Genomic DNA, 27,689 nt, shown 5'->3' on the forward strand with positions numbered 1-27,689 from the left:
CAGCTGTTTTAGTCATTTTCAGCCCATGAGGCGACTCTGTATGCTGACGCCTACACTTTAAAACACTCTTTCACATGGGTCTGACTCAAACCTCCATCCTCAGTGTGGCACACTGTCACAAGCAACGCACGAAGTCATTATAGTCACGACGCTGTGTGGTGCACAGGGATGCAGTGTTAACGGGCAGCCTGCGGGGGGAGCTGTAGCAGCAGGTGGATTGATTTCCAGCTGCTCAGAGTGATGGCGCAGTGGCATGCTTAGTGTATAGATGTAAAATTATGCTGCGTAATGCTTATGCCTATTTTTTCTTCGTCTTAATATAAACCGTGAAACTGCAGGTCCTAATTTGGACGTCTCCACATAAAAAAGCAGTAGCTTGCATGTTATTTGTTCTGAAAAACACAGACTGCTGCGAGAATTGAACCCGCAAACAGCTGCAAAAATACGCTGCTGCATGAGGATGTGTTGGGAGAAATGGTCCAACTGATTCCTGTTTTCATCCAGGACGTAGTCCAAAGATGGCTACCCCTAAGGCAATTAAAGCTGCTTATGTCCTGATTTTTTAATAAAAAAATAATATAGACTTTAAAGAGTCCTTTGTGTAAGGATTGTGTGTCGTTCTTTTATAGTGACTGATAAATGTGGTAGTCTGAGCTCAAAACGGCAACCAAGGAATTAAGGTCAAACTTGTTTAAGCCCGCCTCCATGCTGGCAACAGAAATCCTGGCACAGATTTTCTGCAGCTTACAGCTGCATAACTTCAACCGAACAGATAACAGAAAACAGTGATGGGAAAGACGTTTTATATTCAGTAATTGGGCAGCAGGGATATATGAACACGACTTTATTAGTAACAGCAGAAAAGGATCAAGTCTGAAGAGAACGTATACCATCTGCTCTACCTGAAGTACTAGTACCCTTCCTGCAGCTGCTATATTTAGCTCTGGTGGGATGATAGGAAGAGGCGTGGCTTCAAAACAAGAAAAAAAAAAGGAGAGCGAGAGGTGAGGGGGGAGATACTTTACCCACTTTATTATGATCACTGAGCAGCACAACCAGTCAAGAGCAAATCCATAAAGCTGTTTGAATGTGCTAAATGTCTGCAAACTTGGGTTTAAATATTCCTCCAAACTCTAAATCTAAGATGCAAAGGCAGATCTGGTCCCGTTTGCCCTCATGCATAATAATGTATATTTATGTAAATTAGAGAAAGAACAAACAGTGTCGCCTCATCATCGACCAGAGCCATTTGTGTTATGCAGATTGCTCGCCTAAAAATAGTCTGGCGTTTGCTGCTGGTGGAACTTATCCTCTCTTCTAATGAGGTGTGCATACTTATTCAGTAAATACATTTTATATGCAATTAAATCGTCTGGATTGGGTTTGTGCAGACATATTATAGCTTTAATTCATACTTTATATCACAATATGAATTAGAGAGATGACATATTTCATAATTGGTTTTGAAATGTTCCAGCGTGACGTCTCTGATTGGTTCTTAAAGCTCACAGGAATGCAGTAAAGTGAAGAAATGTTAATAACAAGAACAACAATAATAAAGTTACAAAGCAGAAACCAAAACTTAAATACAAATAGTTTCCATCCGGACATGATTTTTGCCTGAGTGTATTTGACGTAATTTGCTTAGTAAATCCAGGGCAGAAATAAATCAAACACCATATGCATGACAATTGCCCTTCAAATGTTTCTGAATGTGAACCAATGTAGCATAACAATGTTTTCTGTTGATTGATTATCTCACTGATTTTATATGCGTGTCCCTGTAATCCCTTCAAAATCTGCCATAGAAACTTTAAAGTGCCAACATGTAAGATTAATTTTATAGGATTATGACTTTATCCAGTTATACGACACTCTTATAACAAGTGGATTTAGACAGTGTTGTCAAGCAGTGACAATTTCCCATCACATTCATGTTGAGGATTACTGGATATGTGATTTATTTTTATTTTGTTAAAGTGCAGTTTAGCTACTGCAGAATCCAGCCGTAGAGCAAACCACGGTAGATAAACATGATCTGAGCTTCACAGTTATTCAACAGCTATAACAATCTTTAGCATTATGCTTCAGTCAGTCACACCAAAACAGCATTTATTAAATATTAAACCTTACACCCAGGAGACCCACAGGTGCTAATAAGAAGCGGTAGCATTTGTTTTGTTAGTTTTATTTGCTGCAGTTTTCAGAAAGCTGGACAAAAAGCAAAGGTGGGATACAAAGACTGATTTATCCATAAAAAGACAAACAAGCCGTACTTCTCCGACACTGGGATGAACAAACACACACAAACACACTTTCAGTATAACAGGGAAGCCGAGGATACAGTCCTTAACCCCTCCTACCCAAAAAGCCTCACAGCATCCGCTCAGGACATAATTAATGGCGGGGAGAGCAGCACTCACCTGGCAGTCGAAATCTTGAAAGTTCCGCGCGTTCTGCAAGAAAAGCAAAAAGAGGAAACTTTAAATGTGCGGCGTTCTCATATCTGAGGCATTTGGCGAGGTGAGCTGATTCTCACTAGGTCTGTGAAATGCTCGCATAAAGGAGGCATGAACTCCAGGGCTTTATGAAATAAAACAATCTGATTCTAAAATGATGTGAATCCAGTCGCAGATCACACACTGTGGTAAAAACAAGAAGCTGTTGCTGCAAATTTGTCCAGGAAGAATTATGACACCATTTCCAAACAACTTGAACTCTTGCTCAAGCTCGACACAATTATTCATAAGTGGAAAAATATTGTCAGTTTTTCCAGCCAAAGGACCTGGGAACCTTTCAGTCACTGGATCCACCATGGCCCGTCTGTGTACGGAAGAATTTAAGAGTCAAATGTGAGGACAGAAGAAGCTTGGTATAAACTGGATTGTACAAAGCATCATAATGAAGTTTTATTAGGATTAAACCTTTATTAAGTTTAAGACACGTAAACTTAATAAAGCTTAAGTGTCAACAATTCAATGAATTGTGGAGAATTCGAGATTCTTCACAATTGTGGACATTTGGAGATTGCCAAATCTCTACAATGGCATGAGACTGCTACTAAAGCTGGTTCTAAAAGGTACTAGATTATAGGATGTACTTAAGTTTGTTTTGTTTTGATTTTTATCCTTTTTAGCTTTAAAAATCGAAATGCACCAATAAATCGGCCAACAGACAAATTGATCCAGATTACTTTCATTTTGGGAGATCGGCCGATACGTGCATGAGGAACCGTTCTCATCCCGACAAACCCGCCCACCAGCTCACATCTGCATGTGTGCGATTAACAATGGTCACCCAGCTTTAATGATTTATATTTAAGCAATAAATATAAATCATTAGAAGAAAAATAAATCGGCATTTGGCCAAATCAGAATCAGCAGATCAGCGCAAAAAACTGCAATTCACCTTCAACCTAAATAAATATCGGCATTATGGAATATATTGCATGTGGTTTTTTTTTTGTACTCTTCATTCGGTCTTTGTACTTTTGATCGTTAACCTAAATTGTTAAAACTGGGACAACAGCAGCTCAGATTTAAACCCAAACAGTGAAAGGACCGACTCCAAACAGGATGAATTAGGAGCAGGGAGCATCTAGGAGAGAATACCTCCCAGTAGGTGTGGACTTTGCAGAGAACACTAAAAATATCTGCAGCAACACTGCAGATACTTATTATCATACACATAACGCCTTTCAAAGCACTGAAGGAAAGGGAAATGCACAATATATTCTCCCCCAACAGCATAAAGGATGTTTCCGCTAAACGTAACAAATAAAACCAGAGCATTTCATTGTTTTGTTCCTGTTGGCAACGTTTTCATTCACTGTGCAGCTTCCTGAAGCCAGAGCTACCGGCCAGAGCGCTGCGAGTGGGCAGCAGGCGGCAGAGAAAACTATACTGGGATTCGCTCCAGGTGTTACCAGTACGGTTTAGACGCAATAGAGAGCTTACTGTCGTCTTCCCAAAAACATATCGTATGTAGAAGAAAGTCAAAAAGATAATATGTTTCGTCTAAGATGGACACTTTTCTTCTCGCCAACGCTGCCCTCAAAATATGAATTCCTAGATACTGAGATTATATAATTTGGTGAAGGGAGGAAAGAAAAGACAACAGAAAAAAATTCTGTGTCAAAACAGGCTTCCAGGAAAACGGCACCAATAAAATCTTAATATTTATTGACAAAGTTTTGCTCTCGTAATTACCACCATCCTTTGGCTCTTCCCATTCATCTGCCTCATTAGCAAAATAATATGTGAACAGAATGTTTGCCTTTTGCAGCAGAGCCGCTCCTGTCCATGCTACCAAAGTTTAAGACTTCCAGCAGCAGCAGCTCTGTTTTGATCCAGGTTAGCATCTGCAGGGAGGGAACAGACAGAGAGCTGATGTTTCTGTTGGGTGAAGCTAGAGTTAAAAAAAAATAAAAGGAAAAAAAAAAGTGTATCTCACTTTAGCAAAACTGGTTTTCTTTAGGGAGTTATACATTTTGTATAGATTATACCCGACATGGCCATGTTTAATTAGATTATTAACCATTTCTATTATTTTTACAACCCTAATACTCATCACCTGTGGTTTTTGATGTGAACGATACAGCTCCCCATCCAGGGCTCCATCACTCCAGGGTTAGTTCCATATTTAAAATGAAAAAAATTATTTATATATGTTTATTTTTTTATGTCATTTTTTTATGGGAATTGGGCTCCCCTGTGTTGGTACTGTTTAATAATATGTGGGTGTACACCTTGGCTTGCTGATGACGTTGCATCTGTATCTGATTGGGTATCCTGTTCAATGCCCACATCCAGACTGCATATCGGCCATCTCTAAAGATTTTAAATATGATGTTTCTGAAACTCATTTTGAAGCCAACAAAAACTTTATTCCATTTGTGAAATGACAGAAAAAGTCATCTTGTGGATGGAAAGCCAACGTTTTGTACTGTGCATCAGAGAAAGGAGGAGACCGTCACAACCAGGAAGTAAAAAAAAGAAAAAAAAAAAGAAAGTTTTCATTTTTTTATAGAGAGAAACCCTCATATTTGATATTCACATTTCTTCAATTTGACTCAATTAAAGTAGCATTAAAATGTCAAATGAGTGAAATCTTCTCCATGTTTACAAGTTTAACTCCATCTGCTAATGTCATCTTAATAATCTCTTATTTCAGAGTGTTTGAAGAAACCTGACAGATAGTAGGAGTGTGTTTGCCATGTCTTCAGGTTACAGAGATTCTTCCAACTAGGTTTATTTTCTTGATACGATCACACAGGAAGCATCATGAACAACTCAGTTAAATCACTTTATGACATATTTAAAGGAAACAAACAATTCATCCAGGTTTCATCTTGATCTTTGCCTTAAACTTCTGTAAACTCTTTTTGATGAATTGACCACTAGGTGGAGTGAGAGGTCAGTGACAATGTTGTCCATTCAAATGGCGTTTCTGATGCATTTCTCCTGCTGTCATGCAGCATGACCAGGAGGAGTTGTCTCCTCCTCGGTCTTCACACCCCGCTGTGGAGGTGAGATCCCCTCAGATCAGATGAAGAACAGCTCACACTCCTCCTCTCCGAGGTGAGAGGAGCAATCTGCTTTGAGTTTGCTGAGGGAACAAAACACCCAATCAGATAATGGGCTGCCGAGACGACACTTCAGGGAGGGAAAGGGAGCCGGAGCAAACGGGAACGGCTTTGATCTGCCGTTTGGGGTTTTCCCTTACCTTCTGCTGGCTAGTCGACCTTTTTAGAAAGAATAATAAAAATAAGAATTTCCTCAAGCTCTTCCTTTCATCTCCTACATTTTTCGTCCCTCCTCCGTTTGCTGGCTCTATACATTTGCTCCCAACATTTTGAGCATGTATGAATAATTCACTTTGATGACCAGAGCTGTAGAGAGTGCTGTTCGTTAGCGTAGAGTTTGGCTCCGTTTCGCTCAACACACAACACTTGAGTTCCATCTCAGCTGTCCGTCTGTGCGCTGGTGACATTAGCAGCTTGTTTCCGTCTCGTTGCGACTCGCCACTCACCTTACTGGTCAGCAGCGGCTTGATCTCGGTCAGCTGTACGTCCTGCAGCTCGTCCATCTTCCTGATGCTGAGAATCTCTGCGCTTGCTGAACTAAAAAAAACAAAACAAAAGGAGAATAAAATCAAAATGAAAATGAAACATTCAGGAAAGCAGAGCGTCGCATAGCGAGAGTGCTGCACTGTTCAACAACACGGTTTAGACCTGTTAGGCATTACATAACCATCTGGATGTGATTTTTAAGCTCAACGGTAATCACTCTGCATAAGATCCAGGATGCGGAGGAAATCGAATCAAACGAAGAGGCGTCTCTTCTTAAAGATGCCACTCTGTTTGTGTGTGCATTGTTTTCTCAAACTAAAAGAAGCAAAGTTGGAATAAAGTATGAATTTGTATTTTTTTTTTTTTTGCATCTGTAGAAAAACTGCTAATTGTTAGCAGTTTCTGGTAATTGCTCATTTGGACTGATGATGACAATAAGAGGCAATAACAAAAATAAATGAATCTAGCAGGACTAGCAAGTATCAGCATCATTTGACAAATTTAGACATATGAATCATTTAAGTTGCTTTTAAGCTGCAAGGGGATCAATCAGAATCTGACTCCGGTGACCGCCACTGTGGAGGCTTCTCAGCAGACTATTTTAGGTCATCCTATGACATCTTAATCAGATTTCCTGACTTCAACTAGGCCACTTTAAAAGCTCTTTTCTTCCTCATTTTTGGAGTCATTGAGGTGGACTTTAGGAGAGGAAACAATGTGGGAAAACAGAGTTTCTGCAAGTCTTACAAACTCAAATTTAAGACCTAAATTTCAACTTTAATGGTCTTAAAATGTCTTAACACCTGCATCTCTAGAAAAATGTACAAACTTTGACCACCATCCATGACAGGCGCATAAATGTTAGCTAGCTAGCTGGCAAGGGTATATTAGCAGCTACTTAGCGGTAGCCTCAATTGTCTCGAGTCACATAACAACAAGAAGTGTCACTCAAACTTTTCCCTGATAGAAAAGTCCCATGAGAAGAAAAAAAAACAACAACAACAACAACAATATACTTGATGAAACTTTTCTGCCAAGACAAAATTTAAAACCTGGGTAATAACAATTTGAAGGCCAACCTACTTTATTATAAATTTAAGACATTTTAAGGCCTTGATTTTAAATACGTTAATTTAATTTAAGACTTTTAAGAAACAACAAAAATACTTCTCATCTCACATGTGTTGTCTTATGCATTAAGCAATGTCACCGCAAAAAACAAACAAACAAAAAAACAAAAAAACAAAACTGTTGAAGCTTGTTTGTGAGCGGGTCAATTTCATCTCAACTAAATAACATTTTACAACAACAACAAAAAGCAAAGCAAAAACAAAACAATTACATGACTTTTTATACAGGTGACCATTTCTAATGTGATTTTTAGTAGAATTTAATAAATACTCATAATGAGTGTTTAATTTATCAGAATGAACAGAAAAAGACTAGCAGGTTGAATGTCTAAATTACATTAAAACGAGTCAATTAGCCTTTCTGTTCAGTACCTTACTAAATAACCAATGGTAAGTGTTTAAAAAGCACACGACTCATTTGCATTCATGTGTCCACTTGCTGCAGCCTGTTTCTCTTCATCTTTACATCCCACATGCTGATTAATAGTAAGTGATTCAGCACAGCTGCATAATGACAGCACAGCCAGGGATGACATCTTGAGGGAAAGGGCATCCTTCCAGCCCACACAGGTGTTGCTGCAAACACACAAAGACGGACCGGGCAGACTCGACAGGATGCTCCGAAGCCTTCCTCATTTGTTTTCTCCTTGAAGGGAGCAGCTTGTCCCTGCACTCGATTATAGAGCAACAACAGAGACAGAAAAAAATACCCCGCCTCGACCCCGAGACAGCTGCTGAAACGCTGCCTGCAGCTCAGCCTCGCCTGGCTGCAGGAGGGGCGGACAGGAAGTAGTGTTGGATTACCTGGCTCAGGTTGCAAATGATCGCACATGAAGCCTGGTCTTTGTCAGTGCCTCAAACTGCCTGAAGAGGTCAGATCACCTTGTGTTATTTAGAAAAAAAAACAGTCTTCATACAGAAAGACGACACTTCATTAAGAGTCAAAAGCTCTACAGAAGGGAACTCTGAAGGACATAAAACAAGTTTTGAAATTTTAATCAAGCGCATCAGCCTGTGAATGTAATGTTCAATAATAGCTAAATGTCCAGGGTGTACAATAAGAGAAATAACCAACCCCAAGGATAAAAGCGTTTACACAATGGATGGATGGATTCTTTCATTAGAAATTTAAATACACACTATTGTGCTTTTGTTTATGAACTGCTGATTGTGCAGAGGTTTTGTACGTCCATTTAATTAGGAAGACAAATTGATGTCCATTCCCCGTTGACAAAAGTCAACAAAAGACTGAAAGAGTCGTTTATTTAAAGAATTAATTAGGAAAATTTATTTGAATAAGAACATTTCAAAATTTGGATTTACGTTTTAAGTATACCAGAGCGCGCCGGTCCATTATTCATGGATTTTTCTGTGTAACATAAATTATTTGTGAAAAATTAACGATCTTTCACATATTTACAATATTGGAAAGAAAATGCAGCTTGTGAAGCTCAGATACATAGACACAACGCTACTGGCTAGAGTTTACAAAGCAGCCAATGCAGGAGCACCATTTATTTTCCCTGTCGTTGACTGGCTGTAGAGTCAAGAGCAGCAAAGAGAAGCTAATATCCACAGTCTTGGATGCTACCTTCTGCATCAGTGCTAAAATGGCTTTCACTGTCTGTATCAGAGCATATTAAGGTATATTTATAGTTTTAACTATTAAAATAGGCAGTTATAAGTGTTGTTTGAGGGGTTCTCAACTAGCTGCGGATTTTAGTTTTTTGCGGACGACAGTGGAAAACGCAGTTGGAATTTAATTTACTTGCTAGCGACTTTTGGCCGTAAAGTTTACACAGTTTCTACTCAAATTGTGGTTAAACTCTACCCAAATGAAACATTTTGAAATTAGTCCATCGGTTTTATTCATTAAATTAAAAATAAAATCGGTTTTATCTGTGTGTGATTTTCACAAACAAGCACACTGGCAAAGCTGTTCAAACTGCTATAGAAGTGTATTTGTTCAATTAAATGTACTACTGCTACCACATGTATTGAATGTTAACTATTAATTACATAATATTGTTCATCTAGTTTATCATCCAGGTTAAAAAGAAACTAAAAATATGAGCACATTGTAACTTTGGCATTAAGCATTGCTGAAATTGAGTAAACCTGTCAAAATCAACCGTAACTAGGAGGCATGTAAACATTTTCCCTGATGCCTAGCTAGCAGGTTTTACTTTAGCATTAGCGCTGTCATACACTCTTAATGCGTACTGTGACTAAGAAACTTTTTAAACGAAGTCCTATGACTTAGGAAGCCATAAAGACCTGCCTTACTGTTCTTAGCTGGAGGCTGCTAACAGTGGATGAGGAAAACCGTTAACTAAACCAACATTTTTACCATTTTATTAGCATTTTAGCTAAACGCTAAACAAATGTTTTAAGTAGGAATTGTTAGCAAAATAAACTAGATAGTGCAATCACAATTGAACAATTATTGATAATTACATTGAAAAATTGTACTGTCACAACTCACAGAATTTAAATGGTCAAAATTACAGTAATTCCTGTTTAAAGCTCACAAAAGGTGAGGAAATGCAGTCAGGCATTGGGGACCAAACCAGCTGCCGGAACGGAGCAGAATCACTTCCTGAGCCTGAGCCAATCCTCCCTGAACAACCTTGAGGGGCTGGTGTCGAATAACTTTCAAGGTTGCCGACTGATGAGCCAACTTCCAGCAGGAGGGGTCCTGCCGCCATGACGCCGCCAAGCAATCACGTCTGCCTCGACCTCAGATTAAAGCGACAAAGGTCCGAACAGACATCTGCCTACTGACGGATTATTGGTGTCAGAGGTCGCAGCGCTCAGTCAACAGACTGCGTCTCGCACGAAAACAACCAGCGAAGCAGATGGACGCAAGGCAGCAGAGGCTTTAGATTACATAAAACAATCAGAAAAAACATGGAAAGATCCAGTGCAGAAAGTCTTCAGCGATCACAAATAAGAAGTGAAAACACGGCCGGAGAAATCCCTGCTGACAAATCCGGCTCAAGTGTGGAACTGAATAATATTTAGACAAGTGAGCATGGGAGAAAAAGAAAAAAAACAAATATTCAGCATGCCTGGGCAGATTGAACGGATCAATCCAATACTTCCTCTGCCACAGAAAGTGGGATAGAGGCAAATGCGGCTTTAATTGTAGCAGGAAAGTCGGTAATTGAGGCATTAAATTGGAGATAAAGGTCAGCATACGCTTTAAATGAGACACTGATTGGGTGGCTTTTTCTGTCCCAACCCTACTGATGTCCTACAGATGGGTTACCCAGACATCCTTCAAATCCTCATCACCCTTTTCTTAAATGATACCCGCTCCTCTCCTGATATCAAATCACAACTTAAAAAAAACAAAAAAAACAAAAAAAAAAACACGCAAACACCACCACAGTGCACCCATTTCCTTCCCACTGCATGCCAGCTCTGCCGCTCGGCATGCACAGCTGTTGCCATAGAGACAAAGCTGGTTGCTGATGTTCATTCTAAACTGGGATAGACCCATGGGACAGATGTGAGGCAAGGAGACGAGCGATGGAAGCGATGCTGCAGTCTTCACTTTACAAAATCCGTTTACCTCCCGACAATCCCCAAACGAGACGCCAATAATAATAATAATAAAAGAAAGACGGTAAAGCGAGGTGGAACCAGATCAGAATGTTGTCTCCCCGATGACAGCGGAGAAATCTATTTGCAAGCTGTGCAGCTTGCCCCACATTCACACCATACCATGAATGTGGAACAGCATGAGGGGAAGGATGAAGAACTGATCGTGCACGAAACCCTCCATCAAAGAGTGGGATTGCCTCGCTCTTGCAAAATGCTTCCCCATTACACCAGACTTTTGTTTATAGGTGATGAACCAACATACGGTTACATGGTTGGCCCGAGAATCCTGTTCTCCATCTCCATTCCCCTGTATGGTGCTCTGTTGCAAAGGAAGCCTCAACTCAGCTGTAATTATCACACCACGCAGCGAGGGGCGAGGAGGTTGCAGGGGACGAAGAACTGAGTCCAAGGAGGACCTGGTGAGGGAGGGAAGAGGTCCGTTTTCACAGTCAGCGATACCTGTGAGAGATGGGCTGTTTGCGCAAAGACGAGTTCAAATGTGTCGGTTTGATAAACGGATAACACGATTAATATCCCATCTCCTCTGTACTGAGCAAACATTTCTGCTCTCCAACGCATCAACACATTCAGGGGTTTGGATGATGGTGTAACAGGAAGACGGATTTGTGTGTCGGACCACCTGCAGAGCACAAGTGTTTTAGATTTCGTCATGGTACAACAACAAACATCCAAGTTTTTTTATTGAGATTTTATACAGACCAACGCAATGTATCCATAAGTTACTGTTATGATAGTCCTGTGGATTTGTTTTGATCGGGGAGCAAAACTGCAACATTTGTTACATTTTCAGGTGGAGTGGTTCTCTTTTGCACTGTGTCAAATGAACCAAAAACCTCCTCACCTGTGGGGGGCGCTGCACTGAGAACCACTGAAGAAAACGAATCAAAAACCTCTGAAGAAGACACTGAGCACAACTTCCTACTTCAAAAATGGATTTTAGTGGCTGTTGATTATTAGCGGCAGGCCTAAGATGATCACAAAAAAATCACCCCAAAATAAATTTAGGTTTGTAGGTCTTATGTGACAAAATGTGAAAATGTCCAATGAGGATCAATACTTTTGTAAGGTATTCTTACTCTTTTCGGTTCAGGAGGCCAGAATGTGGCACCGACCCACTTTTAGCCTCTTCAATTGGTACCCATTCCCATTTGTCACCATAGTGACACTGACGGCAGGTCTCCCTGACGTCATTATGACGGCGACTCTTCTGATTTCAGGGTCACAGAGGTGACCGCCATCAGCCTGACTCGGCCACAACAACGTTGGGCTAACCTGCTGAACTCAAACTGCTGAAAGAGGATTATAGTGGAAACAGTGGCTGAGTGACAGGTTGTAGTTAGACCCAATCTGCCACCTGAAACACTCACTCATTTGAGAAAGCATAGTTCGGAATAGTCTTGAATTTCAATGCAAGACAATCTTGGTAATGCCGTTTAATCCTACCACACAGATCAATCAATATATTACATCATAATTCTTATGATTTATTTATTATATTTACTCGAGCCTAGAAAACATTCCTTTATGACGCATAGCTCCACTTGAAGCCTGCTTTAGAAGTTGGTGTTTTGGGAGTTTCTTGCTTCAAAGCCGTTCATAAATTTACATAAATCTCACGGAAGGTTATGCAGAAAACTTTGAAGCTTACAAAAACTCAGAATAATAAACATTGTTTTAACTGCCTGGCACCGAGAGTTGTCAAGTTGTTATGGTAATGGCTATGCCATGTATTAAGTCTCTGGCGAGAACAAAAAGGAGAAAGAATAGATTTTTTTAAATTGTCCGTTTAACATGTCTCATCTTTTATCCAAAGCTCGCTTCCAATTGGTCGAACAACACCTTGTGACGTCTCCTGCCTCAAAACCAGAACAAAATGTCTTAAATGACTGAATCAGAGTTGTCCATTTCTGCCACTTTAAATGATTTTGTTTGCACTTTGCTAAATATTTAATTTATTTATGTTTGGGTTCAAGTTCCTGTAAACACCAGACCTCATACAGACTATCGGTGACTGTGTGAGGTTTTTATGCCTTTTTATTTTTGTGTTTTTATCACATGAAGAACTTCGAACTGCTTTGTTGCTGAAATGTGCTCAACAAATAAGTTTGACTGAATGACAAGTACATCCTAATCCTGAGAAAAACACCCAAATCTTGTCATTCTTCCCTTTATGTGAGACTATTCCCTCAAATTCATCCGTCAGATTGATTTTCTGATTATGAAACCGACTAATATTTGGTAGATTGTAAGATTGGTTTATAGTCTTAAATTATTCAAAGTAACATAATCAAGTAACATTCTATCCACACAAAATCTGAATTATGCATTGGAGTTTTACTTACAAGCTCTTTTTTTCTTTTCCCTTTTAGAGTCTGGAATTGATTTCACCATAACTTTGTGTTATCAGCTCTGATTGTATTTGACCACCATCTGTACAGTGATGGCTTGGTTATCACAGAAACCTAACATATGATTGCAGCTCTCATTTTACAGTTACTTTCCAACCTAAATATTACTTCTGCAAGTAGACTGGGGACACAAAGTCCTCACGCTTCTGTAGGTCTTCTGGGCGACAAAACAAGACCAGACAACGTCTTCCGGTCGTGTTCAGCTGGGAAACCTCCAGGATCACGTCACTGGAAATTTCCTTATCCCCTCTCCACTCTCCCTCCTGTCCCCCCCCCACACCAACGACTTTTCGTAAGTCAGTGTTTACTGTTCTGGGTCCGCAGAGACAGCCATCGGCGGCGGAGTAAAGCTAATGGACTGTGACAAGGCTCAGTTCCAGATTATTGCTCCAACACGGCTCGTTTGGTAACAGAATTAGAACGGGAAAAATCCGTTTGAGCGGGATTTGAGCCCCCGCCTCCTCCCATGCCACTCATTAGGTCAATAACAAAACACGGGTGAAGTAACGGTTCACTGATCATCTCACTCATGTTGTGTTGTATTGAAATCAAGAGGCACAAAGAAAGAGAAGACCCTGGAAGCAAATCTGATCTGGGGGTATAATCCTCTCCATGGTGGAAAATGTAACCACCAAAGGTCTCCTGCTGGCATTTCCAGCAGACCCCACTCAGACGAAGCGCAGCGCACATCCTCACACAGCTCCACCCCCCTGTGCTGCGCGTCTGCTTAATTAAATGACAGCTTGCTCTCCTGAGGCGCCGTCCTCCTCCTTGCAGCTCCCAGGACTCTCCTGACACAATCTTCCCGTCTTCAACAGACAATGTGACAAAAAAAGAAAAAAAAAGAAAAGAAACGATCAAAAGACCCTACAGAACACCCACGTTTGAGTTTAGAAATAAAACTGAGAATAATGTGACAGGATGCTTTGAAACGGCAACCAGAACAGGGAAGTAGAAAGCTTGATTAAGTTTAGAAAAGATAGAAAAAAACAAACCTTAAACATGAATCTCACTCATTGATCTTTCCAGGATTAAAAGGGTCTAATAAAAGCTAAAGAGTGCATTACTATAATTGTCGGCGCCTTTATTAAATAAGCTCCATCTGAAGCCAGTGTGACGCAGTCTTCACAGCACTTTAAGCTCTCCATCGTCCATAACGCAATACAGAAGTGATAGAAAATAAAAAATGTTGCAGAGGTTGTACTCGAACATGAGGCATTACAGACACCGGATCGATACTCCAGGCGCTGCTGCTGAGGCCTGAGAGCCTCAGCAGCCAACACTGCCGACCCCCGGATCATTAAATTTACTCCTAATGTGGACGTCTGTATCTCTTTTAGGCAGCCTACAAATAAATCCAAGGTTGTTCTTTTGTGAGGCGAGTTTTATTTGATTAATTTAGGATATGCCTCAATGAAAGGCCATTAATTCAGCACCTCAGGCTTTGTGGTTTACAGCAGCTAAAAACAAATGGAAACACCCTTAATGAGAGCCATTAAAGCTAATCTTTTGGTTTCAAAAGATGTAATTTTAATTGAGATCAAACATACTTTTATATAGCTCTAAACTATTTATTTCCCTTACCCTCTACAGTTTGGAAATGTGATCCTAATAAATACGGCCTACAGTGGACTGCCGCCTAGTCCGGGTTGATATTCGTGGAAAACTTGCGCATGCGTGATTTGTTCATAGAGCAAAATATTCCAAAGAAAATGCAAGTCAGGAAGCTAAGATCCCTAGCCACGATGCTACTCGACATGCCATTCTCTGGAGTTTACAAACCAGCCAATCCAGAGGCAGATACTCTTTTCCTTTGGCAGTGATTGGCTGTACCACGGCCCAAGAATGGAGATGAGGAAGACTGTGGATGTTAGCGTCTGTGGTATTGCCAAGATGGTTTCAGCTTTATGTATTAATGCAAATTAAAGAGTATTTGGTGTTTTAACTATTTGACGAGGAGGCATGGTCTGATATATTCCATAGTCAATTGGCCTAATAGGAGTGCAACACAAAGCTTTCAGGAAATATACAACTTAATTCTATATGAAGGCTATTTATCTCCATAATTCATAGACAAAGAAAAATAAAGTAAAAAGTAATGAAATTGCAAGACAAGGAGGCAAATTTACTCTGCAACAATAATCTTAGCTAATTTAATTATGTGATCCAAAATAATCTTTGAAAATTGCTGAAGAATGGAAAACAATATCAGAAGAAACACCCTAAAAGAAAAAGAGTGCTATTCAGACTGAATGGCCCTGGTGAGAGAAACAGAGTCAGAATCGTAAAATCCAGTCTTTTTCCACTCAGTAAACGCACCATACTTAAGCCCTATGAGGTCACGCTGACAAAACCACTCTTGTGTAAAAGACGCTACTGATTTTGAGAATCAGTCAAGTGTTTAAAAACACGGATCCCGAAGATGCGTAAGAGGTGGAAGAAGCTCCTAAAACAGGAAACCGTATCCTCTAGGACGGTAAGTCAGGTGTTAATTTAGACTGATACTTTTAAACATTAAATAATGCTGCAGAGAGGCTGAATCCATTACCACAAAGTTAGCTCTGTTTTATCCGTTTCAGCTTCCAGCGTTCGTCTGTCATGGAACATTATAGTTCTGGAAATCCTGGCAGCCTTTTCATGACTCCAGAGTTCAGGTAAAGATCTACATTCTCTAAGAAATATTAAAACTTACGCTTTATAATAGAAACTGTGCTAGCCACTAAAATAAGATGGTAGTTGTTTAAAATATGTTCACTCTACAGTCACTTCCTCTTTGCCTTAAAATGATTTAAAGCAACTCCTCTCTCACACAGTGTGACGTCACTGCTTAGTAAGCAACTAACAAAAAGAAAACAATATGTATATTTTGAGTTGAGGCAAAACAAAAAAAATGGACGTGCTTTGAGTCCTCATTGTGACGAGCTGAACTTCCTGTTGTATCAGCGCTCTTCTCCAGGTCTGCATGCTAACAACCTAGAATCACGCTGTTGGGAAGCTAAATGTCTCACCAGTCTCTCTTGCGTTCTTCGCCGCAGCGATCGGCCGACAGGCCAGCTGAGACCCGGTGAGTGATTAAGCAAAGCGCTGACAAGAAATCACTTAACCTGATGACTGATTAGAAAGATCCACAGCCCTCATAACCCCCGCGCTGCGGTGTAATTTAATGACAAGAGATAGCTGGATTTGAACAGAAGCTGGAAAATACAACAAGTCCAAACAAACAGTTGCGTCAACGAACCATTTGCATTCAAATGTGCATTTCAAGGACACATCTGAAAGCGGGAAAATGTCTTCAGTTTTTTCAAAGCTTACAGTTTTTTGTGTGAGAGTGGATACCATTTAGGGAATTTTGTCAATATCATAATGTAAAGTTGGGAGAAATGCTCTTTTTATCTAGGTATTCTGTAGTAAATTTTAACTTATGTTTTCTGCAACTGCATCTGGTTTGAAGGAACACAGTGTGGGGCTATAATTTTAAATCAAACTATGAAAAATATTCAGACCATAGGAAACTTTGATTACAAAGTCATTCAGCAGTAAAACCCACCAACTTTGACTCAATCAAAATGAAAACGCGTTGAAATGTCTGGTGAAATATTAATTACTTTAGTAACAAAAGGAGGACGGACAGAGAACGACATTATAATTTGACAGAAAATGGCTTCTTAACTGGCAGGGCTTAAACCCTGCAAATGTTAAAACGACTTAAAAGTTTTGTATGAATTACAACTTCTCAACTGTCACAAAATGTATTTATTCCTTCAAGAAAATATGGTTTGCAGTGTAATCCAATCAAAGCAGTGGATGTATTCTGGTAATAGTCTCTGTTATGCCCAAGTCTGTCTGAATTAAGCCATTCTGTTCTTATTTCGGGTTCATTTTATGCCACATGTGCCCATCTTCTGCAGCAGGTAGCCTGGTCCTTAATCCAGCATGCACAGGTAAGGGAGTGCATCACTAAGGTAATTTAGATTAAATTATATCTGTACCGTTAAGCCAGCCAAGTTTATTTGTATAGCACTTTAAGCAACAAGGCAGTTCAAGGTGATTCACACCATAAAAACATAACATAAAAACAACTAACATTACACTTTATAAAATGCCATCATCAAAATAATCAAACATGTAGATCAATGCTCTACTAATCAAAGGCAACTCTAAACAGGTGAGTTTTTATCCTTGATTTAAATGAACTCAGTTTCACCTAGTTTTCAGTTTTTTGGAAGTTTGTATCAGATTTGTGGAATGCTGCTTCTCCATGTTTGGTTCTGATTTTGGGGATGCAGAGCAAACCAGAACCAGAAGACCTGAGTGGTCTGTAAGAGCGATACAACGACAGGCCTTTAGTGTATTTTGGTGCTGAAAACCAGTCAGTGATTTATAAACTAAAGTATTTAAAGTATTTTAAAGAATGTTCTCTGAGCCACAGGAAGCCAGTGGAAAGACTTCAAAACCGGGGTGATGTGCTCTACTTTCTTATTTTTAGTAAATTATAAAGGGTATTGACTTTTTAGGCAGAGCTGTGAAGACAGTACTGCAATAATAAATGCAACTAAAGACAAATGTACAGATGAGTTTCTCTAGATCTCGTTTGGCGTTAGTTCTTTAATCCTAGTGCTCTTCAGGTGTTAAAAGGCCGACTTTGTAACTGTCCTTATGTGTCTGTGAACGTTTTAGGTCAGAGTCCATCATTACTCCCAGATTTGGAGCCTGATCCCTAGTTTCTAGCTGCAACAGCTTAAGTTCACATCGTCTTCAAAATGAGTTTAGAGAATCTCTACACAAATGTATTTTCTACATAAGACATCCTCTTAATAAATGTTACACTGGAGAGTCTAATTGTACTTGCATGTCTTAACAAAAGAACGAAAAACCCAAACAGGACGCCTGTCACTGTAAAGTCTGTATGCGTATCAGCGAGGAAAAGGCTCGTTCATTAGCAAAGACAGAAACTGGCACAGCATCACGGACTCTGGGTTGCACTGCCTGCCAAAGGGGAGGCCCTCCTCTAATCACTTAGAATTGGAGCCATGTTGGGGGAAAGCCTCGGATGCTCTCATCCATCTAAACAGCACATGACCTTAGCAGACTGGGCCTGTACGCACTGCAGCCACACAAACACATCCATACACATTTCTTACGACACTGGGCAACAAACTGTAAAACACCTCATTACTAGGAGATTCTAAAGATTTAAATGAATTTAAAGGGCCCAAATTGTCCTCCATCATAAAACAGCAGTGTTGGACTTTGTTCATAATGGCATATCCCTCAAATTATCACATTGGACAAGATGCACAATGAGAGAAAGCTTCAGAAATGCCATACTTTCCAAAATGTAGGCCATGATTTCCAGTGGCAGGCTTATTTTATTATACCAATACAGACTCGGGAAGCGACACCAATATCTTCCACTGGCGGAGCGATGTTTCAGACCAGCAAACTGGAAACTATTTAATCATCATTCCCGTAAAAGAGAGGGCAGCGCACGGAGCAGCTGCGAACTCGGTAGGGTTTAGCTGGGATGTGAGTCAGTCCTCTCCTGTCCATCCCTCTTCAGTGCATCCATCTATACAGCCTCACAAAGTTACCAAGGATTCTATTTTAGTCAACTTCATGCATGATTAAAAGGACAATTTCTGCAGTGAGTTGCATATCAATTTTATGGGAGTCCTTCAGATTTGCGCACAGAGGCTCTCTGGTTGTAACCAAAGACTGCAACATAAAACATGAAACAAGGGGGTGAGTCAGTACCCCCTTGTCGACAGACAATTAAAATTCATTTGAAGTCTGCTTTCAGAAAAAATAAAAGTATTTATCCTGTTGAGGAGATTGAAGAGGGTAATTTTTTTAATCAAGCAGTCAAGAGCCCCCCCCTAAAAATAAGAGGCATCACGATCCCAAATCATAAATGATGCGTTTTGAACATTTTCACAAGAATTTAACTCAATAATACATGGGAAAGAAATGCAACTACAAAGGAAGTATGCCATGGTTCAAGTACATGGATACAAATTGTCTTGTTTACCAGGATAAAATATAAGCGGGCAGGAACAAAATTCCAATTCATAGGAATTAAGACAATGCCCTCTGTAAGGTTACCCTCACAGTTTATAAATAATTTCCTAGATTTTCAGAAATGAAGCTGCCATTGTCAAATCAAAGGAGGAATTGAAATGAATTCATAACTTTTGGCTAAACTGTTTGTCAGTGTGCTTTGACGATGTGACCCCTCGCATGGTGCCTCAGAGGCAGTGGGATGATTTAAATCCCCTACTGTCTTGGTCCTTGCAGAAAACCTATAAGAATGCAGTTTAATCTCAGCTTGAGATATTTTTAAAGGGCATTATGTATTCTGTTATGTCTAGGAAGACGGTTAGAAATTGGGTTGATCACCATCACTATCACACTACACCATGATCACCATTGGAAGACAATGGGCATCTACAACATTACCATTTGGCAGTGGGGCGTGAAAGCAGGAAAACCTGTGTGAAGTCAACATTCTCCAACACTCCACTTCTGAGCTCTCAACCTCAGTGAGTCATGGAACAGGTTGGAATTGGAGATGTTCCTAGCACAAGGCATTCTGGGTAAAAACAACCAAAACAATCACACAACTCTAGCGCTTGCAGAAGAAATGGTTCGTGGTCTTTTACCAAAGACAAAAGAGAAAACCTACAACTGCTGAAAACTCTCATGCCACTCCATTTTTTGTTTGCATTTTGTGAAGGAAGGAGTTGTGCTCAGTGTTTTCATGTCATTTCCTTCAGTGGTCCTTGGTGCAGCCCCACCGCAACGAGCGGGTGAACAGTTTACTCAAAGAGTTAGGTTCGTTTGATACAGTGTAGTGTGATAGCAAACCGCGCCAGCTGAAAATGTAGCGAATGTTGCAATTTTGGTCAAACTGAGTCTACCAGACTCAGTTTACCAGACTAACAACCTCAAAGTTAAAGAGGCCATTTCTACAGACCTGAGACAAACAATCATGAACACACACTTATACTTAAGGGTGATTAATGGTTAGTTTCCACTGAGCGGTACGACATGGATCAGTTAAGTTCAGTGTGCTAGTTTGTCTGATTCCATTGTAAAAGTGGCTGATATCATACCATACCTCATCCCCTTTACCTGTAGCTCCATAGGACAATGGTACAGTATGGTTAGGGTGGAGTTACAGTGCATTGATTTGGGGTATGAACAACGCGTTAGACGTTTGGGTTCAACCCCGTCTGCCCATTAAGAGTCCACTTGCCAGTTGGAAACTAGGCATGAGAGAAACCAATTAACCTAATATGAATTGATGTGCACAGCAGGAGGAATGTGGGAGAACCAGGAGAGAATGCAAGCAAGCATGGGGAGATCATGCAAACTCCATGCAGAGATCCAGCAGCTTCTTCCTGCAAGTTGACAGTGCCAAGAATTGGATGAAAATAAGTATTGGCAGATAAGGCTTTACAAAAACTAGAGATGGGAAATTGGCCACAAAATTCTTTAGCAATGCATCTTTTGCTAAAGGATAAAAAACGCAGAGCAGATAATTGCTAAAAATAAAAAATAAAAAAAAGAACATTGCCAACAAAAACACCAAAAATAAAAAAATAATATCTCTGTTCTAATAGGTGAAAGTGAGGTCTGAGCCCAGCTGAATGTGCCTCTCCTGGCTGAGCCCCTCCTTCTATTCAGCTATAAATAAAACTGAATGGCTGCCGCTGTCAGCCCTGCACTCAGAGCTGCTAATAGAGTACCTGTCCCTCCGCTGCTACACTAAGCGAGCTGCAGGTCTGTCGGGATTTCCTCAGCCATGGTTGGCCATGTAGAGAGCACTGGCAAAGACAAAGTGTCTGAGAGACTCTGAGAGTGTGTGTGTGTGTGTGTGTGTGTGTGTGTGTGTAGCCAGCGGATGTGAGGAGTGCAGTTTCCAGAGCAGAGGAGCCCCGCTGGAAGCCCAGCAGGATCCGCAGAGCGCGGTCAGACAAGGGCAGATGTGGCGACAGCGGCGAGGCCATCTGTAAACCCTGCTCACGAACTGACCGACTGAGACAGAGAGCGCTCGACGGGATGGGCCGAAACGTGAGATACAGGCTTCAATAAAACATGAACACAACACGGTGATACCTCTACTGACAGGCTGGCTGTGAGAACATGAAGAGCTTTACATCCCAACACGTCATATTTCAGTGTGAGAACCAGCACTGGGATGGCCTTTCCTCACGGGAATGCGTCTTCGGCTAATAGAGTTATCCGTGTGGTCAGCCTGGCTGTCACAGTGACTGATTACTGACAATTCAATCTCCAGAGAAACGCCGGGAACACTCCTGCACCGCCCCGCCGTTAGCAAACACTGGCTATGGAGGCCCTGAGTGTCCTTGGCAACCACTCAAGAGGAGGTCCCCTCCCTCCGCCTTGTCCTCTCCTTGCCAACGCCATCCAAAGCTCAGCTGGTGGCGGCCCTGAACTCAAATGACCTTTCAGACATCATTTACATGAAGTCATTCTGCTTTCATGACTTGATCCGACATGTGGAAAACAACAGGCAGCCGAAGCTTTTTGTGTGGAAACAAAGAGTAATATAAACCATGGAGATAAATCCATCAACAGCAGAATAAATCAATAAAGATGTATGTGGTGATAGACACGTGGTCGATATCAATAGATAATTTGTCTGACAGAATCTTCAATAATTTCACTCCGATCAGGACCGGCTGATCGGAGCATTCGGGGGGACGTAGGCAGAGAAAATGCTTTTGCTGCTCAACCTCTCAAGGCCAGCTAAGCAAGATTGGTGGCATCAACTCACTCACTCACTCACTCATTTGTTACCCAGCAACAACCTGTTGAATAACGTGGGCACCAGCAGTTTAAGTTTTTGACCAAATCATAACTGCTTAAAAATAAACAACAGCGTGGAGTGAAATGTCTGGATAAAAGAGAAAAGGTCAGGGTACCAGTTTGGCAATAATTATCAATATCTACCAATGTGAAATGCTTATGTTGTGATACATTTTTCAGCAATATCGTCCAGCTCTACCCATCCTTAGCAGACACACACATGAATCTCCAAGTCCTGGCTCACACTCCGTCCTGAGAGATCTACCGCCTCGTAGTGAAACTGTGTGTGAACGTTTTCTCTGTGGGCATCAGAAAGAAACCTGCGGCCTGAGCAAGAGCATCTTCAAAACACCAACAGTCAACGTCCGGCAGGGCCAGACGAAATCCCTCAGGAGGACGAGCACACCGTAATGCAGGTCAGTGAGTCTTTATACGAGGCTCTTGTGACAACATCACTTTTAAACATCAGGCTCTGGAGAAGTATTCATGCCCCTTTAACTTCACTCTGCAAGACTTTCTTCAGCTGAACAGAAACAGAACTGAAGTTATCATTTTAAGACCCAAAGAGGAACCATCAAGAGTCAACACACAGCTTCAGCAGTTACTGTTAAAAAAAATTATCAGGCCTGAAATCTGGATTTAGTCATGATGGACTCAGGCCTGAGCCTTCAGAGTCACATAAAGACAGTTACGAAGTTGGCTTTTTATCACCCGAGGAACATTTTGAGGATTAAAAGACTAATCTCAGGGGTGCTGTGGTGGTGCAGGGACAAAGCACAACCCATCTATTGAGCCCTTAGTCCTCATGCTGGTGGATGCAGGTTCGATTCCTGGCCTGGTGACATTTGCCGCATGTCTTCCCCCTCTTTCCTTTTGAACTACTTTCAAATAAAGGCCACTAGAGCCAACAAAACCTAAAAAAAAGGACTAATCTTGCAGCAATATCTAGAAAAACTCATCCATGCATTTATCTTTAGTTGCATTGATTACTGCAACATGCAAGGCAGAGATGTCTTTACATGTCTGCCTAACAAGGAGAAGCAGCATTCAGGTTTTACGTTCCACTACATCTGGAACAAACGTACAGAAACTGCAAAACAGACGAAACACTGACATTCTTTAAGTCATGGCTAAACACCCACCTGTTTACACCTGTTCTTAACTAATAACAATTGGAACATCAATTCTAGTCTGAAAAACAACTTTTCATTTATTTTGTCACTAATACGATGCTTCTTTTTTATGCTCGTTTATAGTGTTAAAAGCCACGGTTGAAAGAACACCGCGAGAGGTTGTGTTTATAGTACGGACACAGAAAACAGGTGGAACAACAAATCAACTATTTTTCCAACCACATATATTCCTGCTCTACTTTGTGTTGGTCTATTAAATGAAACCTCAATAAAATACATCAAAGCTGGTGGTTGCAGCATGACAAAGTGTGAAAAAGTTCCCAGGCAGTGTATTGGGGGGCATGTGAATCCTGGATTTATTGTTTTGGTTCAACTAGCTTAAAACCTGAGCTTTGTTTCTCCCCACCCCCACCTGCTGCCGTTACAGCTGATACTGAAAATGGAGACCGACAGAACCCAGGCTCCAGCAGGGGAGCCTTCCACCGCATGAAATCCAAAGACTCTCCTTATTGCCTCACTCAAGATACACTGTCTCAGATACAATTCGAGCCATTGCCTCGCTTTTCTTCTTCGCCATCAGGAAACTCAGCATTCCCATCGTCCCAACAATCAAATAAAAACATCAAAGAAACCTCTGGAGCCGTCTGAAATTCCAGCCGGCCTTGTTCCGGGAGACATATATTCTCCTGGAAGAGGTAGTGTCCGTTGCTTTAGCAACGCTTCGGCTGTAACTCGAAGCTTGGAACGTCTTAGATTACAAATGACTTCTAGTTAAAAACGTGCTGCGCCTGTGCAGAGCAACGGAGCGAAGGGTTACGGCTGACATAGGCACATAAAAAACAATGTTGACCTGGTGTGCTGTGGTGGTGCAGGGGTTAAGCACAACCCACATATGGAGGCCTGAGTTCTCGACGCAGCTGTCACAGGTTTGATTCCCGGCCTTGGCAACCTTTGCTGCATGTCTTCCCCCTTCTCTTGTTACCCACTTTCCTGTCAATTAACTATCAAATAAAGGCCAGTAGAGGCAAAAAAATCTTTAAAAAACAATGTTGACCTTATTCTCATGACGAAAAACAAACGGCAAACTGAGTAGATGATAGCAGGCATTTTTGTTTTTGAGAAGGTCAGAGAAGAAGTCCACTTGAAACTGGTTGTAGTCATGAAAACTGGTCAGCATGGACTTGTGTGGTGACCTGTTAGTAAATCTAATCATTAGTAACTGACCAGAGAAGAGCCAGTAACCAAACTCAAAGTATATCAAAGTTTTAAAAAGTTGCAGCATCAAAACTTTTTGACATTTTCTGTCTTTTTAAGGAGACCACAGAGAGAGCAGCGGCATGACGGAAGTTTTCACAAATACCAGCGAACTATCCCCTCTCCCCCACCTGCTGCTACGCTTTTTTTTTGTCACCTCTGTAACCTTTGCTTATGATAAAGAGAAACTTTCAGGGATGAACAATATATGAGTGCCAACATCAGTTTCAGCTGATATTAGTCATTTATCAGTATATCTTAATGTACCGATATTGGCACAAACTTTCATATCGGTGCATCTCTAGAAACTTGTCTTTAAAGCAGCGGTTGCTATTGTTCAGATAGCCTGACTAAGGAACGGCTAATATCAAGTAGAGAAAAAAAAATGTCCTTTGTAGTCCCACAATGGGTAAATTCTACTGTAACAGAGAAAAAGTGACAATTGATTAATATGTAAAACTTTAATTAAAAATAGCATGCCATATCGTAAAATTTACAACATTAAATACTCTGTGGTTCCTAAAAAAATTGAGTACTACAATCTAAACAAATGTGAAACTGAGTAGGATCATTTTTATTTTAAAAGGCACCAAGTATCCATGTGCACTTAAAAACTGATATTACTGATAATAAAAATTGATAAGAGGGGAGATGTTATTAAAAATGGATTAATAAATTAATTAACTGATTAAGTTCTTATTGCAACAGACTTGCCACTCACCAATACAGAAATGGCTAACTTTTAAGTCTTCTCCCAGTAAAGACTTCCACACAGAAGAGTCTTGCTCCTAGTGCAACCTCATATAATCGGCATGGTGCATTCACTGCTCAGAAAAAGACATAGTTTTCTGAGTTTCAAGTCATTGAACGGCACCAGTCAAGTTTAAGATCAACAAATTACGGCCCCATCTGTCAGTTACTGTAGTAGTTTTTATTAGTTTATTTTATTTAAGAAGCCAGATTAAAAAGCCACTATGTGACGTTTATGAGAAAACAAAGTTAAACCTACAGTTTAAATGCACGTATATAAATGTTGCACAGTAAACAATGTAACATGTTTCTATTTTGAATGAGTATTTTTTATTTAGAAATATGAAAACATCAAGAAAACTGCAGCTGAACATTTATTAGAGAATATGTAACTTTTTATTAACAATAATTCAAACAACAGCTTTAGAGTCTGTGCATGCATCAACAGTAAGGTCTGACCAGGCCTTCCTGTTACAGGTGTTTCAGGTTTGGTTCTCTGTGTCAAAACATGGATCGATTTTTGGCCCAGCCTGAATTTAGAAACAGCAAAAGCTGAGGTGAAAAAAAACAAAAAACAAGTCAGACTGACTGTCAGCATGGAGGCTTAATTACTGTCTCTATCCCTCCACTGGGTGTTACGGCCTGACATTCATCCCCTGCCACTGCTGCAAGGAATCCTCTTCCACACAAGAGCATTTCTGCCTTTTTATGTGCTCGCTAATCCCTGCAATACATCAAGTTTACACTGTAATCCAAGCTGAAAAGGGGTTTAATATTGGTTTTGCTTAATGCGGACATCCTGAAATTATTTCACATGGTTCACGGATTGTGTTGTTGTGACAAAGAGGGGCCGGGCGGCAGAATTATTCTCAGAAGAGAACAGACGAAACAGATGGGGCTGTAATTTGTGGATCTTAAACTTGACTGGTGCCGTTCAACGACTAGAAACTCAGAAAACTACGTCTTTTTCTGAGCAGTGAATGCAGCATGCCGATTATATGAGGTTGCACTAGGAGCAACACTCTTCTGTGTGGAAGTCGTTACTGTGAGAAGACTTAAAAGTTAGCCATTTCTGTATCAGTGAGTGGCAAGTCTGTCGCAATAAGAACTTAATCAATTAATTAATTTGATTCCCATTCTGATGATTAATACTTTTTAATATTTTAATATTATTTCCTTTTATTTACGGTTTTTATTTTGGATATTTAAATTCTCTTTCATTTCCAGTGTGGGGTGTTGTAAACAAAATGACAGGTTAGTAGTCTTTGACAATGTGGATGAAGATTATTATCCCATTATCGATACATTTCTTGAAAATGGTCTCAAAACAGACAAATTACCATCTATCGCAATAATTTCTGGGCCAGTTCATCATCTAGTAAAATGTATTCCGACAGGCTTAAGTGTTCTTGCGTTGTTATTCCATTATTATCACATTAGCTGAAAATCATCTCAAAAATATTATTGTTTATCGCAATAATGTCTGACAATTTACCATCCAGCAAAATCTGTTGTTATCTTAACAGGCCTAGTGAGGAGTTTAAGTTGAAGTCAGAGAAAACTCAAATTGTTTTGGAAGCAATTTGAAGGGAAGCTGTATTGTCTGACTGCTGCCACAAATCAATTCAATTCAACTCAGACAATCAAACTTCAGCAGTTGCTGCTCATTTCACAATTTTAGCATGTTTTTCTATCATGGGTCGTCTCATACCTTTCCCACCTAATAATTAGCCCCACCCCCCACCTCGAGGACATTCGTTCACCAGTTGAAGGAGTGACTTGGCCTGGGGCGGACCTGGGCAGACAACAGCAAGGCCGGCCAGCAAACCCGCTCCGTTTCGTTCTTTTGAACCCTTCAGCCTCTTTCTGTCACGGAACATGCTGGATTTATAAACACTGGGAGGCTTTTGGAAATCTCCAAGTTAAGCTAAGGATCTGCATAATCTCAGGAATGCAAACGGAGGCTGATGTTTTTAGTCATGTTATTGACACTATTGGCGCTAAACCCTGCAATATAATCCCCAAATCGATAACAATTTAGTTTTCACAAAGTCTGTTGTGTAGCGTGATGTCACCTTTGCTACTTATTTAAATCATTAATAACAGCTCATAGGGGGAACTTTTTTTTATGCTGTTTACTTATAATTTTTTATAGACAAATTGGAGTTGGCTAGTATTTTTCTCAGTAGGTAAAAGCTTAAAAAAATAATATCTTATGGGTGTAACTCTATGTAGGGTGCTTTTGCTTCAGTCTCAACACACTAAAGCAAAATGTTTCCAACAAAATTAAACACCCTGGGGACAACATGTGGATTAATGAACAACTTCTGACCGTCCCGTTGGTATGGCAGTGGATTCTCAGTGTAATAATCAACCAACACACTTCGACAACATGGCCGTAAACCTCTTATTACCCCGGAAAGCCTGATCCTGTGGAAAGACGCCAGCTTTGGTGCTAATCTGTTATCTGGTTGCCTTTCTA

At 40.5% G+C, this 27,689-nt stretch overlaps 1 protein-coding gene across 4 annotated transcripts in view; it reads right to left on the reverse strand.

The window, feature by feature from the left end:
* ndrg3a (ndrg family member 3a) overlaps positions 1 to 27,689 on the reverse strand; it is a 50,684-nt gene that overhangs the window by 21,643 nt on the left and 1,352 nt on the right. For 3 of the 4 annotated variants that reach the window (XM_007565663.2, XM_007565661.2, XM_016678354.1), the window contains exons 2-3: positions 6,031 to 6,121; positions 2,424 to 2,456 (exon numbers count right to left, since the gene is read on the reverse strand). In XM_007565663.2, the coding sequence (XP_007565725.1) occupies positions 2,424 to 2,456; positions 6,031 to 6,087 (90 nt within the window). In that variant the 5' untranslated portion in view covers positions 6,088 to 6,121. The remainder of the gene's footprint in view (positions 1 to 2,423; positions 2,457 to 6,030; positions 6,122 to 27,689) is intronic. The other variant, XM_007565662.2, reaches the window with a different exon arrangement.

Source organism: Poecilia formosa, unplaced genomic scaffold, assembly GCF_000485575.1.
Source record: "Poecilia formosa unplaced genomic scaffold, Poecilia_formosa-5.1.2 Scaffold181, whole genome shotgun sequence".
NCBI classification, from domain to species: Eukaryota; Metazoa; Chordata; class Actinopteri; order Cyprinodontiformes; family Poeciliidae; genus Poecilia; species Poecilia formosa.